The 16,723-nt window shown below is 53.0% G+C and overlaps 1 protein-coding gene across 1 annotated transcript; it reads right to left on the reverse strand.

Moving 5' to 3' along the window:
• Nucleotides 1–2,397: 2,397 nt before the first annotated feature.
• MEIOC (meiosis specific with coiled-coil domain) lies at nt 2,398–16,700 on the reverse strand. The gene is made up of 7 exons (XM_071577360.1): nt 16,617–16,700; nt 12,466–12,623; nt 12,233–12,337; nt 9,011–10,838; nt 7,478–7,612; nt 5,349–5,529; nt 2,398–3,966 (listed from the first exon to the last, which is right to left on the reverse strand). The coding sequence occupies exons 1-7, from the start codon at nt 16,620–16,622 to the stop codon at nt 3,677–3,679; spliced, it is 2,703 nt and encodes a 900-aa protein (XP_071433461.1). The 5' UTR covers nt 16,623–16,700; the 3' UTR covers nt 2,398–3,676.
• Between the last annotated feature and the right edge of the window lie 23 nt (nt 16,701–16,723).

Below are 16,723 nucleotides of genomic sequence, written 5' to 3' on the forward strand. Positions count from 1 at the left end.
GGTCAGGACACACTGCTCTGGGGCAGACATGGATTTATTTACACAAGCCTTGAAAAGGTTTCTGCAAATCCCCGTGTTTGTGCTGCCAAGAACAACACTACAGCCCTGCCGAGGCTGGGCTGGGGGAGCAGGACTGGGCTGGGCTCAGTGTGGGCAGTGCTGGTCTGCAGCAAGGAGTGACGTGTATTGGCTGGAGATGGGCTGCATCACCCCTGGGCTGCTGCAGTGGCCTCTGTGTCAGCAAACCACGCTCCTTACAGGATTTTAAGACTCCAGACAGCTGGAAACTGGTGCTCCCCTGCTCCCCAAGGGGGTGAACATGGACTGTTATTTCCATGGCTCTTGCCAGGGTGAAGCTTTGAGGCCAGCTGGGCACTGAGCAGGGCGAGCAGGGGGATGTGCTGGGATCACCAGCCTGTTGCTCTCTTTGGGTGCAGCTGCTGTCAGGAACCAGGGTCCAGATGCTGCTTCTGCCACAAAGGGCTCGGCCCTGCTGTTCCAACCTTTTTTGTGACAGTGTTGCCCACCTTGGGAAGAAAAACACTAGTCCTGTGAACAGAGGGGAAGGAGGAGCTGCAGCACTCTGGGGGCCTCAGGAGGTGTGCCTTGTCCCTGCTCTGCATCCTGCTCTGGCACCTGCTGGCTGCGAGGTGACCTGAGCTGTGCTCCTGAGCTCCTGTGGTTGTCAGCTCCTGAGCTCCTCTGCTCCTGGGGTGCCTGACCCAGTGCCCACTTTTGTCATGGCTCTGACTGCAGGGCCAGGTCTCCCCCTCAGCCCACTGCTGCGTGTGTGACTCTGCAACTGCTTTGTCTTTGGACCTGAACAATAAATCTGGTTGGCCAAGAAGTGGTTCCTCTGGCTGAGTGATGTGGCTGTTGGCGCCGTGGTGCCCGTGGTGCAGTGCCCTCTGTCCCCTTAAATGCAGCAGCGTTTCTGAGGGCTCACCCTGTTGTGGTGCAGGTCCTGCTTCATTCTCACCGTGTTTCCCAGGGCTGTGGTGCCCTTTCCCCTCTCCCCAGGGCTCGTGTCCCAGCCCGGCCCACCGCACTGTTCGGGGGGCTCAGCAGCGGCCTGGGCGGGCCGGGGCGGGGGCAGCTCTCGAGGGAGGGGCTGTCACTCAGCCCCAGCCCGAGGGCCGCTCTCGGCTCTCACTTCCTCCTGCAGCCCCGAGCACAAGCGCTGGGCTGAGGCTCTGCCGAGGCCACTCAGGAGCTGTTGGTGGCCTGGGCGATCTCAGCTCCCTCTGGCACCTCCCTTGCTCTGGCAGCAGCAGCAGCTGCCCACTCTTGCCAGCAGAAGTTCTGGGGCTGGGCACACGGAGCTCTGGGACCTGGCACTGAACTGCCCAGCCCTTGGCTTCCAAGGAGAACAGCACCTGCACAGACACGGCACAGCTGAGCCTGGCACGGCTGCTTGAGCGTGTTGCTTGTGAGGGCCCAGGGAAGAGCAGTGCCCACCTCCCTGTGAGAGGAGGCCCTGTGCCCCCCCTGCCCCCCAGTGCCCCCCAGAGCCCGTGCAGGAACAGCAGGATATCCTGTGAGTGCCCATGCACAGGGGTCTGTGGGTGCAGGAAGGGCACAGTCACTACATAGGAACTGGCTCCCACAGCCCAGCAGACCCCTCTGCAGGCACTGCTGCCCCTGCACCGCCAGCCTGGCACGGGCTGGGCTGGGCTGGGCTGGGCAGGGCCTCTCTCTGCCATTGGGAAAGGTCCTGTCAGGGACAGGGATCAGGAGCAAGGGCAGGTCCAGCCCTTTGGCTCCCAGCAGCAGCTCTCCCGAGGCAGTGGAGCCATGGCCAGGAGCAGCGCTGCAGCAGCCAGTGCTGTTGGGAACCCCAACTGAGCTGATGCTTCCCAGCACATGAGGCTGCAGGGCTGCCCCACCCTCCCGGTGTGGCCCCTGCCCCCCAGGGCTGTTGTCCCTCCTGTCCCTCAGAGTGCCCCCCCTTCCCGTGCCAGCAGTTTGTGCCATTAATTGTGCTCCTGGGCAGGCACCATCTCAGCCTCTGGAGCCCCGAGCGCTGCTGCTCCACTGATGCCCATCCAGGACACTCAGCAGTGCCTGGCTGGCACCAACACCAGGCAGTTATTTATACAGCAGGAATACTCTGGACTCACCCCTAAGAATCCCAGTGCAGATGCTGGAATTGCTGTATCAGCTTTCCCTGGCAATGCAGAGCTTGGAGACAATGAGACACTTGAAGGGGGGAAAATATTCCCCACTCTGGCTCCCCTTGGCATGTGCAACATTATGGTTATAGCTCTCCATGATTTCAGCACCCCCTTTGCTTTGTCCCCCTGAACACACCTCCCTAATGGACTGAACGTCTCACCCCTGGTACCAACTCAGGCTTGAGGAGCCCAGCCTGAGAACACACTGACAAAACAAAAACTCTTCAGCAAAAATGAATTTATTTCCTACAGATGACCCCAGCCAGTACAGTCAGTTTTGCTTTAACATCAACAGAGCCTGGGTTTAACTGACCAAAGCCCAGTGCAGTGACTGGTATGAAGCTGTGCTTGTTCTGTCCCAGAACACTCAGCCTGGCAGTGCTTCTGGTCACTGCAGTCATCACACACTCACCCACCTTCTGCTAAGCCCTTCTCAGTCGTTTCTGTCACTTCATCTAATGCCCATTTACACGGTGCCATCAGCCCCTCTGCACAGCAGCACTCCCAGCAGCAGCAGGAGCAGAGCCAGGGCAGCACCGGGGGGTCCAGGCACCCACAGCTCCCTGGCTCTACCCACACACCACCCACGGCGCTCCAAGGGTCCATCCTCCTCCTCCTCCTCCAGAACACGGTGAATCAGCCACTCCTGTTCCTACAGACTGAGAGCCACAGGCAAGCACCAGTGCTGGGAGCTGCCCAAAGGCAGAGGGGAATGAAGAAGTCTAAAAGCTGACAATAAAATTGCAAACCAAACTAGTGAAAGAGTAACTTTAAGAAAACCGAAATTTCAGAACTTTGCGCTACCTCTTCCAAATTTAAATTAATTAAAAACAATGCTCATTATTGCAGCTGCTGCACAGCTCTGCAGGACAATCCTGTGTGCCTGTTGAAGTTTGATTAGGATGCTTAAATACTTTAAAACAGGAGCTCCTTTGTTCCCAAGAGCATGCCCAAATATCCGAACACATTCACTACAATCATGGTTTCACACAGCGATTCTGCTGTACTGCTAATTTAGTGGAACCTGGTGCATATCTCCTTTCCCAAAAGTAGATTCTAAAATCTCAAATTCATAAATATTTGTATTTTAAATATCTAATTTGACATGAATATTGGGTATTCTTAGCCTTTTTTCCTCCTGTTTCCAGGCTTTAGTTTGATAAGGAAACTGTTACATCAGAATGTGACCTGACACCAACCTCACACCCCATCGCACAACAGTCTCTTAAGAGTCATTATTTAAAAACAAAACTAAAAGGAGTTACTGGGAGAGTTGGACACCAGGATTCACCCGCAGGGGATAAATAATGTCTTGGCTGTTAAAGAGTTCGTGTGATTATGTTTTTAAGTTAACATTCACCAGTTTGGCTTTACAACACTCTGCCTGTTAACAGCTTAACCTGAGAGCCCTTAAGGCAAATCCCACTTCTCATCAAGATACAGCGTTAAATAAGAACATTGGCAGTTGCAACTTGGAAGTAACTAATAAAAAGAATCCCAAATTACGAGGCGTTCGTGTCCTCCCTCTGGAAGGCCCCGCGCAGCAGGTCTGGGCCGGGGCCTCCCTCCGTGCCCGCCTCCCGCGGCTCCCGCAGCCCCCGCGTCGCCGCAGCCCGCGCGGGGTCCGCTCTCTTCTCGTCGGGCGGTGGCGGCTCCTGCGGGAGCCTCTCCCGGGCGCGTTTTCCAGCGGCGGCTTTGGGCAGGCTCATCTGGAAGGCGCACCACAGCACGGTGCGGACCGTGCGCGTGGCCTGGCACAGCGCCCGGAGCGCCGCGGCCAGAGCCAGCACCACTGCGGGGGAAACGGCGCTTAGTTGGTGCGGCTGCGCTGCGGGGGCTCCCGCGCCAGGCCCCGACTTGCCCTGGCTCCTACACGTGTGGCAGAGTCGGACCTGAACCTCCTGTCCTCACACAGCAGGTGGGTGCCCGGCTTTGAGCCTCTGAGTTTGTCACAGCCCCTCCTGCTGCCCCTGCACACCTGGCTGGGGCTGCCCGGTGCACACACACACGCTCGGGGCACCTGGGCCCTCCCCCCTGGGGCACAGGTGGGTCCCTTACCTGTCCTGCCAAGGAGTCTGTACCACAGGGCAGGAACAGCTCGTTTGGGGCACCGGATCAAAGGACACAGGGGAATGATGCTGAACCCCAGCAATGCTGTAAAGGGTCCTGTGATTCTGGCACAGGTGCCCAGAGAAGCTCTGGCTGCCCCTGCCCTGGGAGTGTCCAATGGCAGGGGTGGGATGGATGGGCTTTGAGGTCCCTTCCCACCCAAACCACCCTGTGATTCCATAAGATGCTTAACATCAGATCAGAGGGAATAGAAAGGTGCTGGGGGAAACAGGGCTGGGCTGGGGAAAACCTGCTCCCAAACAAACCTAAACCATTAACAACAGAGCTCTGCCAAAGAGAGGAGCTGTGCAGCTTCAGGCCTTTTCCTCGAGGCTTTCCCAAACACACAGCAAATACAGTCACCACATTCAATAATTTACTATTTGAAAAATCCTCCCCAAATGCTGCCCCAGGGTCCCTCTCCCTCTCCTGACACAAGGCAGGGGGTCAGAGCACCACAGGCAGCAGGAATTTGTCCTGACTCCCATTCTGCCTGTGCACTAGTGAAAGATAAGCTGAGTATTTGGCTTAGTTTGGATACCATTAAGAATGAAAACATTCTGACCAATGTATTTTTGTGTATCCATCCAAAATAGGATTTGTATTTATGCCAGTCTGTGACAGAACATGCTTGAAAAGAGGAAATCCATTTGTAACCCAAGGCCATCTCTGTTTTTTTGGGCAGATTCAGCATGGAAATACCAGGGAAGGTCTGCACAAAGACAGAGCTGGAGGGTTGATGGGAGTGGGAATATGAGGGACAGGGAGAAGAAAGAGGCAATAGCTTAATATCATCTCCAAACCCTGAGTGTTACCAAAAAACCCCACTAATTCCTATTCCTTGCTAGTTTATTAACTGAATAAACCCACTCCAAACTGATTTAACCCATTTATCTCTATAAACCCCAGTTTTACTGTCCCCTCAAGCCTCTCATCCAAACCGCACCCAGTCTGCCTCTGGCAAAGCTCTAACACTGAGAAACACATTAAAACTCAAATACAACCTCCCTCACTTATTCTTTACAGCCTTGCAACATGTGCAGCCCTTCCCAAGCCCAGCTGTACCTCTCTCATCCTGGCAGCGGGGCGGGCCGTGCCGCTGAGGGGTGGAGGCAGTCAGGATTTCCTCCTTCCTCCGGGCCTGCACCACGTGGATGGAATCCAGGTGCTTGTCCAGCGCAGAGGAGATGTTGGCGTGCAGGGGGGAGCTGCGCAGGCGCTCCATCTTCCCCAGCAGAGTCACACCCTGGCAAACAAGGCCCATGTTACAGGAGGTCACACTGTGCTCACCTACACTTACCAGAGAATTAATTGATTAGGAAGAGCAGGTTAACGATATCCATTATTTTCCTTTGACAACAGTTCACAAAGTTACAGCTGCTCTAAGTTCTTACCTGGATTTGTTCACTCCAAACCCGAAGCTGTGGCACAACAGCAAAGCTACAGCACCCCAGTATAAGGCCCCCCAGCTTACTGGCTGATAACAGACCTGAACAGCTCGGAGACACCCATGCAACAGGAGCATTTATCTGAATCCAGAGACCTGGGGTCCCCCTTCCTGCAGCACTGATGCAATTCCTGGCTGAAAACTAATCCCCCACAGGCCAGTCCTCACCCAGATGATCCCCCTGTGCCAGGCAGGGCAGCTGGACTGGGAAAGGGAAAGCTGCTGTGGAACCACACGTGAGGTAATTCAGGTTTGTTTAGTCCATTGAAAATCTGCATCGTTGTTGTCTTGTTTATCTTAACCAGTGACATCACGGGGTTTCCCCGTCCTCAGCCACCTTCACAGAGCACTGAGAACCAGGTACTGCTCTGCAGGAAGAGACAAAACTAAAAATCCCCAGATTGTAACAGTCCTTGGGCCTGGCCACACTTGATGGCCTTAAGTAACCAAAGTCAAGGGTGTGATTTCCAAGAGGATTTAACTGGATGCTCCATCCTACCAGGAGTTAATCCCAGACTCGGCCAACTCAGCTGCCTCTCCAGCGTTTGTTCCCGTGTTCCTCTCTGCCCATCACTGAGCTGTCTGATGTCACAACTCAGGTTCAACAGCCCCACTGTGCTTGAGCATCCTTGAAACTACTTCTCAGTTGCCACCTAACAAGGGTTTGGGGTTCTTACCCTGAAGTTTGGTGTCTCAAATGGCTAGAGAGGACTCAGTCCTGTTTCAGAGGCAGGTTAAAAGTACCAGGACAAAGACAGGCAAGCCTTCTAAGCACAGAAACTTCCCAGCCCTGTTCTTTTGGGATTCATAGAGCAGGAGTTTCAAAAGTGTACCCTGAGCCCACCCAGAGGTCCCTCACTGTGCTCTCCCAGCGGGGTGAACAGCACCAGGCACAGGGCAGTGCCAGCAGGCAGGGAGCTCACCCAGCTCTATGGATTATTTCACCTGTTGCTCAGCCCTGCTGCCTCCAAGCAAAGTATCTCCCAGAATCCTTTCACCCCACAGTGCAAGGCAGGGAGAGGTTTCATCTCTGCTTTTGCTCCTCCTGCAGCACCAGCACCCTGGCTCTGGCTCTGGCCCTCAGGAGGGGCAGTGCAGCCCCTCACCATCCTGCTGGCAGCTCAGGTGGGTTTGTGCCCACCCTCTGCAGAGTCCTGCCAGCTGCAGCCCCCCAGGGGCTGGGCAGAGCCCCTGCAGCTCGGCAGATCTGTCACACTTGCCCTACAGCTCTCTGGATTAAGCAGCAAACTAATAACAGAAATTCAGGTTGAAGTTACATAAAATAACCATTCTGCATTAAAAAACCACCAGACTCTCAAGCAATTATATACCAAAGTCTTCCAAATATTAATTAAATTTGCTTTTTTCCACAAATACCTCCTCCAACACGGTGTCTACAAAACCAGAGTGAACATTTCCCTGCTGAGCTGCTTGGAATGCAGCACATCTGAGGGCTGTGCAGGCACAGGCTCCAGGACTGGATGCACCACGTGCAGCTCTTGCACCAGAAACCACATCCCCTGGGCACGTGGGGATGTGTGAGCCCCAGCCCCTCCGTGGCTCCCTGGTAACAGCACAGGGAACCTGGAGCTGCAGAAACTCTATCAGGATCTGCTGAAATGTTATTCCCTGCACAGAACAAAGCTATTTTGGGAAAAGCTGCCCTGATCATCTTACCTATCTCACATGGTACTCTAAGTTCTGTAGGATAAGTTCAATAGATTTTGTTTTTAGTCCTACAACTCACTCTGGCTTGTTCCCGTAGCTGATCCACAATTAAGCGATCAACTCTTGATGGATTTGATGTCAGCCTTGGAATGGGAATGTTGTTAGTACTGGAAACCTTTTTCCCTTGGAAATTCTTTGCAAGTGCTGATTCAGTCTGCAGGAAAACAAAAGAACAACTCCCTCAGAAGCAGTGTGAGCTTCATTACAGAAACAAGAAAAAAACACCAGATATTCCCTTTCTTCCCCTCAGGGTTTTGGGTTTTTTTGAAAGGAGATAATGAGGATTCAGGCATTTGGGATTTAACCCTTTGGTGAGACAATCGTGCTTAAGTGAACAACTGCTTGACTCAAAGCAGTTCAACTACAGCAATCGTGTTCTGCTCACTCTGGCTACAGCCTGGACTGGTTTTGCCTGGAAATAAAATGGAGGCAAGTCAGAATTACAGGGGAAAAAATGACCAAACAGATGTGGATCTCAGACATAAATTAAAACTGTTTCAGTCAGCAATTAACCTAACTTTTGTAAAGATTTCTTAACCTACAAAAGGTTTTTTTGTCTGAACACTCTGGTCTGGTGTAAGGTGTCCCTGAGCAGGGCAGGGGGTGGAACGAGATGAGCTTCAGGGTCCCTTCCCACCCAAACCATCCTCTGGTTCTACGATAAAGCTGCAGCTGAATTTTCCCCACCATCCCCTGGCCACACATGTGCCAACTCCTCTCCTGCACTTTCCCATCAGACACCACCTCCCATCCTCAGGCTGGACTCACTCTCCCCCAGCCCCTCCATTCACAGCAACCACCACTGCCTTTTGTCAGGAAACACTTTGGCAAAACCTCTCCCCATGTTAATTCCCCTCAGAATTAGGTTTCTTTGTGGGGGCTGGCACAGCAGAGCTCCCAAAGGCCCCACTGTTGCCAGGTGACATTTGGCCCACAGACAGTCCCAGGTACTGAAATTCAAACCCCATCCCAACTGGTGAAATGGAGACACGTTTTCCTCCTGCTGAGGCCCAAAAAGGGCAATTGCTTTCACACAGCACTGCCCGAGCCTTTTAGTTCAAGGGTTTGAATTAAATGATCCTTTCTTCAGCCTCTGTTTCTGGGGAAAACAAGAGCCCCTTCACACACACCTTGGGTTTGAACCCTCGGGGAAACAGAAGGTGAGAAGAACTCATTGTAGCGCCCAAGAAATTGAAGTGAAAGAATTGAAAGAAACTGTATTTACTGTATTAATAAAAAAGGTGTAACATCTTTTTGTTACTTATGGACACGCCTTCCCCAACCCACCCCCGAGACTGGAGAAGTCCCTGAATTCCTTCTTTAAGTGCAACTCTCCATATAACCTTAGTTAGACTCCCAGCCAGGCTACAAACCTTCACACCTTCCCTCTTCAGGTCCAAACACACAGAGAAACAACCTTGGAACTTTGAAGTCCCACTAACCATTTCAACTCCTAACAGCAGAACTACCCAGGCCCATGAGCTGTGACTGCACTGAGCAGGACGAGACCCACATCAAATCTGGGATATTAATGTAGTTTGGGAATTTTTACCTTCTTCCTTTCTTTCTCCAAAGCTCTCCACTGCTCATAGCACTCCTCCAGCCTCACATGCAGCTCACTGGCCGGCCCACTGCGGCTCTTCGCTTGCTTCTGAAATCCAAATGCTGACACGAAGCCAGAGAGTGCACTGTCACTCAACATCTTATCCGTCAAACAAGGGTAGAGGCGTTTCAGATCGTCCTGGGAGACCAAGGGGTGAGGCTCCAGCAGAGGCACCACCGAACGGCCCAGGTGAGCGGGTCTCACGGGGAAGGCGCCGGGGCCCAGCTGCCGGTGACGCCTCAAGTCGCCCACGCCGGCGCTGGGGATGCCCGGAGCCTGCAGGCCGCCCCCAGGGCTGATGGCGCTGCTGTTCCCGCTCCCTGCCCAGAGGTGGAGCTGCCCCTGAGACTCCAGCAGCTGCTGGTACATGTCCTGCAACACCCCCTCCGCCTGGCTCTGTCCTTCCAGGTCGCAGTGCTCGCTCTGGGGCTTCAGCTGGAAACGCTGTTTGTTCAGACTGTCAGTGATCCTGAACTGCTGAGCCAAGTAGCTGTCACAGACTCCATTCGGCTGCTTCAGCTTCTTCTCACTGAGGTACTCGAGGAAGTTCTCTTCCCCACCCCTGGCCAGGGCTTCCATGCACACAGCTGCCCGAGCTCGTTCCACAGCACCGTAACCCATGTCAAGGCTGGAGAGAAATGGGTTGTCTTGACAGTACTTCTGAAGGAAATTACAATTTAAAGGCAAATTTGAAGCTGGTAACTGAAAAACATCATTAGAATGACTGGAACTTTTTGGAAATGCAGGTGACTGATTATTTACCTTCAACACAGGACCTGGATTCTGGAAGGGGGCAGAAGCAGCGGGTTTGGTTTGGATGTTCATCCACGCTGGCCTCGCACTAGAGCCTCCTGAAGGCACTGCTGCTGTGGGCAACAGTGGCAGTGATTTATATAATTCAGGGTTCTGAAGATCGGCCTTGGGAAACTGCTGCTTTTCCACACCATTATTCCCTGGACAAGCTGCAAAACATTTTGGTCCATACTCAAATTTTTGCCCCAAATCAGTGCCGAAGGAAGGCTCATTTGCAAACTGTTTTTCTGATACAAGTCCTATAGACTTGGGAAATGTAAAGTCGTGCTGATCTGAAATTGTGTCTTCAAATTTTTTCTGAGTTCCTGATTTAACTTGAAATAACTTAGCATAGGGCTCTACATCCAGAGATGGTGCCTCGGGGGTTCCATTTACCACCTTTCTATTTTCTTGGAGGTTACAACTGGTGCTCTTGTTGGGCTTTGCTTTACCAGCATGAGGATATTCTGTGTATTTGCTGTAATCTGTGTTTTCATTGTATCTGTGACACTGTGGAAGAAACGTTTCTGCCCGTTTTGAGTGCACCTGTGCATCTGCTCCCTTGGGACACACCTTGTCCCTTCCATAACAATAGACATCCACTCCTGGCTCTTTGACTGCATCAGAGTACCCAGCCTGGGGGGCAAAGGTGTTTTTCAGGTACAGGTAGTTCTGGTATCCAGGTGTTGTCCTCACAGCCTCGCTGGTCTGTGTGCTGGCACACTCAGCCCTGGCAGGGAACAGGCCCTGCTCCTCCAGCTCCACGGCGGCAAACCCGCGGTAAGAGTCGTCTGCTTTGTGCTGGGAGCCCAGCGCGGCGCTGGGCAGGAACTGCCTGTCAGCAGCAGGGACGGCCTCGCTGCTGCAGAAACCCTGCTGGGGGGCAGCTCCAACCACTGCCCTCCTGCCCTCTGGCAGCAGCTCGTGGGGGTCCACTCTGGCTGCGTTCACTGGCCACACCGACTTCAGGGTGGGAGGGCAACTCCTTGGAAAACAAGAAATGCACGGTTAGAGGCTGATCTGAGGTGCTGCTCTCCATCCCCAAACATAAAGGAAGGCTTAAGAACCCAGTTCTTCCCTAACCCTTCCAAGATGTCTGAGTTCAACTTCTACCCACTCCTGTCACCTTCTGTTTCCTATACTCAGCTGAGAAAACTGATTCTGCCTTGTCCAAATGCAGCCTCACAGCTCAGGAGCTACGGACACGCCTTCGAGCTGCAAGGGAAGTGTCCACACCAAGTCATGGCCCCTCAGTGCTGCTGCAGATTTACTGTCCATCCCCACCAAAACACTCCAGGTGCAGGACCAGGTTCAGGTAACCAAACTGCCCTCAGCCTCCCAGAGACAGCTCCTCTCTCCTCTCACTCGTGCCTTACACTGGCCTGCACTGCTTCCTGCAGGCAGAGCCAGGGGCAGCATCCCAGCACCCTTCCCCTCCTTACACGAACTACCAGGAATCAAGCAATCCCTGACTTCCAAGAAAAACTCTGAACAGAATGAGTAAACAGGAAATTGTGCCTGGAAGTCATTGCAGGCCAAATCTGGGAGTAGTGAAAACAGAATTCCAGCCCTGCCTGTCCAAAGCAAAGGAATTACTGAGCTCTCTCGGGATCAAGACTGAAGTTTTCCCTCATTTCAGCCACGTAACTTGGCACATACAGAAATCACTGGAATTGTTTGGGAAGACAGAAGAAAAAAGCAGTGCCTGGATTGGGAACCTGAGAGCTGGGTTCCCTCTCCTGTCACTTACACCTAGAAAAGGAAAAGTTAGGGACCTCTGTAAGCATCTGAGGGATGCTGGACCTGCACCCTTCTGTGTCATGTTGTTATGACCATCTAATTGTCCATCTCGTGGTGCAGGAACGGAGGCAAAATACATCTGACATCTAAATATGAAGATATTGCTTAGGTAGCACTAACAGCAAGCAACATCCACTTTGCCTGGAATTCTCTTCTGCCAGTCCAAGAAAGTGTGGAGTCTGACTGTGTATTCTTTCTGTAAATTGTCATTAATTAAGACAGAAACCTGAAGTCTGAATTCAGTCTTGATTCAAGAAAGAGCACGCCAAGACACACATCCAAGGGATTTACCTGAATACAGCATGTCCACAACACTCATTAAGGCCTTATTTTAAAAAACTCCAACTAACAAGGTCTCTAAATATCAGAGATCCAGAAGCTGCCACGCAATGAGTGCCCTTGAGAAAAGCTTCCAAGTACCCCAGGTGAGATGCTGGAAGATCAGGGGAGGGAGGGAAAGCGCCCGGAGCACGAGGCTGGGGCAGCAGCAGATGTGAAGCCAAATAATGAGCACAGAGAGCTCAGCAAGGGGAGCTCCTGTCAGAGAACAGCTGGGCAGCAGCACCTGCACCCACTCACCCCTCAGCAAAGCACGGCTGTGGCTTGTCTTGTTCTTCCAGGATGTTTGACACGAGCACATACAGATCTGTTTCACTGCCACAATCATTCCTTTCGGGCTGAATCCTGAAAACCAACTGTGTATTAATTAAAACAATTCCCTCGTCCCAAGGATTTCCCAAGTTAGATTAAACAAAAAAATCTACTGCATCTACTTCACCAACACAGATGCACTCCCTGCCAAGGGGGACTACCTGGGCTTCAGGTTAACCTGAGGAGCAGGAGGCTGCTTGGTGTCATCGGTACATGTGGACCAGGGAGGGTACAAGAGGGAAGGGTCCATGGGTGCAGAGTACTCTGATGGTGAAAGGGAAGAACTGTAGGTCTGAGGTAACTCCACATTATCTTCATTCTGCATTTAATGTAAATAAAAGCACTGATTTAATATCAGACACATCAAATTGCCATTTTGTCATTCCATGTGGTTGTAACCAAGTTCACTCTTGGAGGAACCAGCCCATGAGAAGCAAATGATCCACACATTTGGGACACAAAAATTTCACACCACACTGATGTCTTTAAGCAGAATTTTCTGTATCTTTAAGTAGAATTCTCTGAACCTTTAAGCAGAATTCTCTGTCCTTTCCTTTGCTCTCTGCTGCAGATTGGAGCTGATGGCATCATTCTCACCTTTAACCCCCTTTTGAACACAAACATGTTCTCAGGTTAAACAGCTGCTGCTTGATGCTTATGGAAAGCTTTTATATTTTATGTCCTGACTGGCCCTTGCTGGAGATGTGGCCTTGGAGCTGCAGCTCAGACCTTCTCTGGCACCCAGCTCTGGGTTATGCACATCCTGAGCTGAACTTGGCCTGAAATTGAGGAGGAGGAGGCACCTCCTCAAGACCCCCAAAACCAGTGAAGAGGCTCAGGCAGGCACAGTAACAAGTATTGCTCAGGGCTGTGCAAACTCAGTGACTCTGCACTGAGTGGGAGGGAACTCTGCATTAGGTAGGCAGGTTTATGTAAACTTTACTCCTTGGTGTGCTTGATTTGTGGAAAACTTCCAACTTGCACCCTGCACAGAATAATCAATGTCTCCTTTCTGAGCCTGACTCTGTATATATTCAGAGAGTTCCTAAAACTGGCAACAATGTCAGCCTAAAACATCTGGTCCAGTTTCCAACAGATGATCCCTGACAGGAGCTGGGAGACATCCCCTTTCTCCCCATCATTACAGGCTATTTAAGCTACTGAAGAAAATTTGCAGCCAATTCTTTTCTCGAGGAAAGGTTCCTGATTAAGAGAAAAGGAGCATTTGCCTGTTTGAATTAAATACAATAAACCTTCTTAGCTTTTAGAACGTGAAAAAATGAATGGTATTTTTGCAGGGTTAAACGTTAAAGACACAGGAGACACTCCTCTGTAGAGCAGAGCAGTCTGGCAGCAACAGGAAGGCTCCCACAGAGCCAGGTTTGACCCCAGCAAGGCTCTCTGCCTAACCACAGACAGTGTCTGCTGCACACTGGGGTTCCCCAAGTCTGTGAGCACAAAACATGCCCAGTTGCTGGGCAAACCTACAAGTCCTGGATGGTCTTGAAGGTACTGGGAATGAATTTTCATTTGAGTCTTTTACCTCAGTGTAAGTTTAAGGCTATTAAAGGCAAAAATTCCAGGAGAGATCCAACATATTTCACTGTCCTGGTATTATCTGCTGGTCAGACTGAGAACACTTGGCCTGTACACCTGTGGTTGCCACAGAGATATCTGTGGAAATAATTAAGTTTCTCTGTCTTACCAACTCTCCGGTTTTCCCAAAGTGCTCCTTTGCTCCTCTACAAGTGTTTATGCCAACAGGAGAACAAAGAGCACAGTGAAATACCACTTTACAAACACCCCTTATTGCTTCTCCTGTGACTGCATCAGGAAAGCCACTGTCCTCTCTGAGGGACATTTACAGTCACAGAGATTTGCCACCGTTAAATCAGACCCAGCGATTTACATTTGCCTGCACCAGCAACTGCCTTAGAAATGTGTTTTGCCCATTTTATTTACAAGCAACCCCGACTCTCACAGAGACCCAAAGAAGAGCTCAGAGCCAGGCAAACCTGTGATTTGTAGCAGCCATAGAGCGAGGCTGGGCCCGGCACTCCGGCGCTGAACAGGTCCGTGGAACGCCCGCCGGCCTCGGCGCCGCCCCAGCCGCGGCCGCTCCGGAACGCCCCGCTGGGCTGTGGGGACAGGGACAGGCTGAGCCACCCCCGCACAGACACGGCTGCACACGGCGCTGCCAGCCCTGCACTGCACACCAGGGAAAGGCCCTGAGCAGCTTTAAGTTACCAGAGGATTCTGTTCCGTCGGAGTGCTCGAGGAATTGGTTCTATATATTGATGTAAAACACTTTCCTGTTTACCCTTAAAGAAAAGCTGAACCCACCAAAGCACAAGAAACTGGGAAGGTGTTCAGAGAACAAGAGGAAACCTGCACTGAGCTTCTCAACATCAGAGCCACCACAGAGGAACATCAGTCACAGAAGCAGCAGAATGCCCACAGAATCATGGAATGGTCTGGGTTGTAAGGGACCTTAAAGTTCATCCTGTTCAACCCTCTGCCAAGGACAGGGAACCTTTTGACCCTGTCCTTTCAGCCTTCCAGAGATTCCTGGACACCTGTCATCCTTCCATCACATTGTTTGTTACATGGAGACAGAACGTGCATTTCTAGATGTCGTAAGCCACGACTTTGCTGTAATACCCACCCTGGGAGCTGTGCTGGAGATCTGCTGCCTTCTGGAACTATGGGAGAAACAGCTCCCACCTCTGAGACCCCCCTGCCCATCACGCCCTGCAAGAGCCAGAAATCCCTGCCCAGGGGGACCAGGGAATGGGAACAAACAGAAACTGAGGGGTCTCCTTCCCTTCTCCAGAAGGTGAGGTACATAAGGAAAACTCAAACTGGCTAGCTAAGAACTCCTTCAGTTAAAAAATACAAAAGTGAATCTCTTGGCAAAACTGCCATGGCAGTGCATTTGCAATGACTACCAAATTGGGAAGAAGTTGAGGTTTCACAGGGTTAAGGTTCTGAAGGGTTCTGAGCAAGCTCTGCTCTCTAAAAACACATTCTTCCACAGTTCCCTGAGGATACACCACACCCGTGTGACCTACAGCACGACCTTCACTAACACCAGTCAAGCCCATGTATTTTTCTGTGCTTTTGAGGCACACTCTCCAACCCCGTGAACACACAGAGCCAGGGCGGGGCTCAGCCCCCGTCCGGGCCTGGTTTCCCCTCAGCAATCCCTGCTGACAGCGACACCCGCAGGGTGGGCGAGCCCACAGCCCACCCTCAGCTCCAGGGCCACGCCCAAGCCCACATTTCCCCACAGACAGGTGTTTTTCGGGACTCGGGTGAGGAGGTTCCCCCCGGGCCTGGGCTCGGTCTCACACGGCTGGGAGGGTGCCGGGGACCCGGGGCTGGGCGGGGCAGAGGGACCAGGCACTCCTGAGAGGCGGCTGCGACCCCGACGGGGCCGCGGTGCCCCCTCACTCAGCGCCGGGACAGCCCGGGGGGCCCGGCGGGGGTGGGTGTGGCGGGCGGAGCCGAGGGCCGGGCCGCGGGGCCGGTCCCTGCGCACACCCATTTCTGTACCGATGTGTGGGTCCCTGCACACCCATTTCTGTACCGATGTGTGGATCCCTGCACACCCCACACACCAGTACCGATGTGTGGGTCCCTGCGCACCCCAACACGCCAGTACCGATGTGTGGGTCCCTGCACACCCCACACGCCAGTACCGATGTGTGGGTCCCTGCGCACACCCATTTCTGTACCGATGTGTGGATCCCTGCACACCCCACACACCAGTACCGATGTGTGGGTCCCTGCACACCCCACACGCCAGTACCGATGTGTGGGTCCCTGCACACCCATTTCTGTACCGATGTGTGGGTCCCTGCGCACCCATTTCTGTACCGATGTGTGGGTCCCTGCGCACACCCATTTCTGTACCGATGTGTGGGTCCCTGTGCACCCCAACACGCCAGTACCGATGTGTGGGTCCCTGCACACCCATTTCTGTACCGATGTGTGGGTCCCTGCACACCCCACACGCCAGTACCGATGTGTGGGTCCCTGCGCACACCCAGACGCCAGTACCGATGTGTGGGTCCCTGCACACCCATTTCTGTACCGATGTGTGGGTCCCTGCGCACACCCATTTCTGTACCGATGTGTGGGTCCCTGCGCACCCCAACACGCCAGTACCGATGTGTGGGTCCCTGCGCACCCCCACACGCCAGTACCGATGTGTGGGTCCCTGCGCACCCATTTCTGTACCGATGTGTGGGTCCCTGCGCACCCCCACACGCCAGTACCGACCCGACACCCGGGCCGTGCCCGCTCTCACCTCCATGCCGGGCCGGGCCGGGCCCGCGCGGCGCCGCCTGAGGCGATTCCGGCCGTTGCCCTCGCGCCGGCCCAACGGCGGCCCCGCGCCCATTGGCCAGCGCCTCG

This window comes from Pithys albifrons, chromosome 25 (assembly GCF_047495875.1).
Source record: "Pithys albifrons albifrons isolate INPA30051 chromosome 25, PitAlb_v1, whole genome shotgun sequence".
Lineage (NCBI taxonomy): Eukaryota > Metazoa > Chordata > Aves > Passeriformes > Thamnophilidae > Pithys > Pithys albifrons.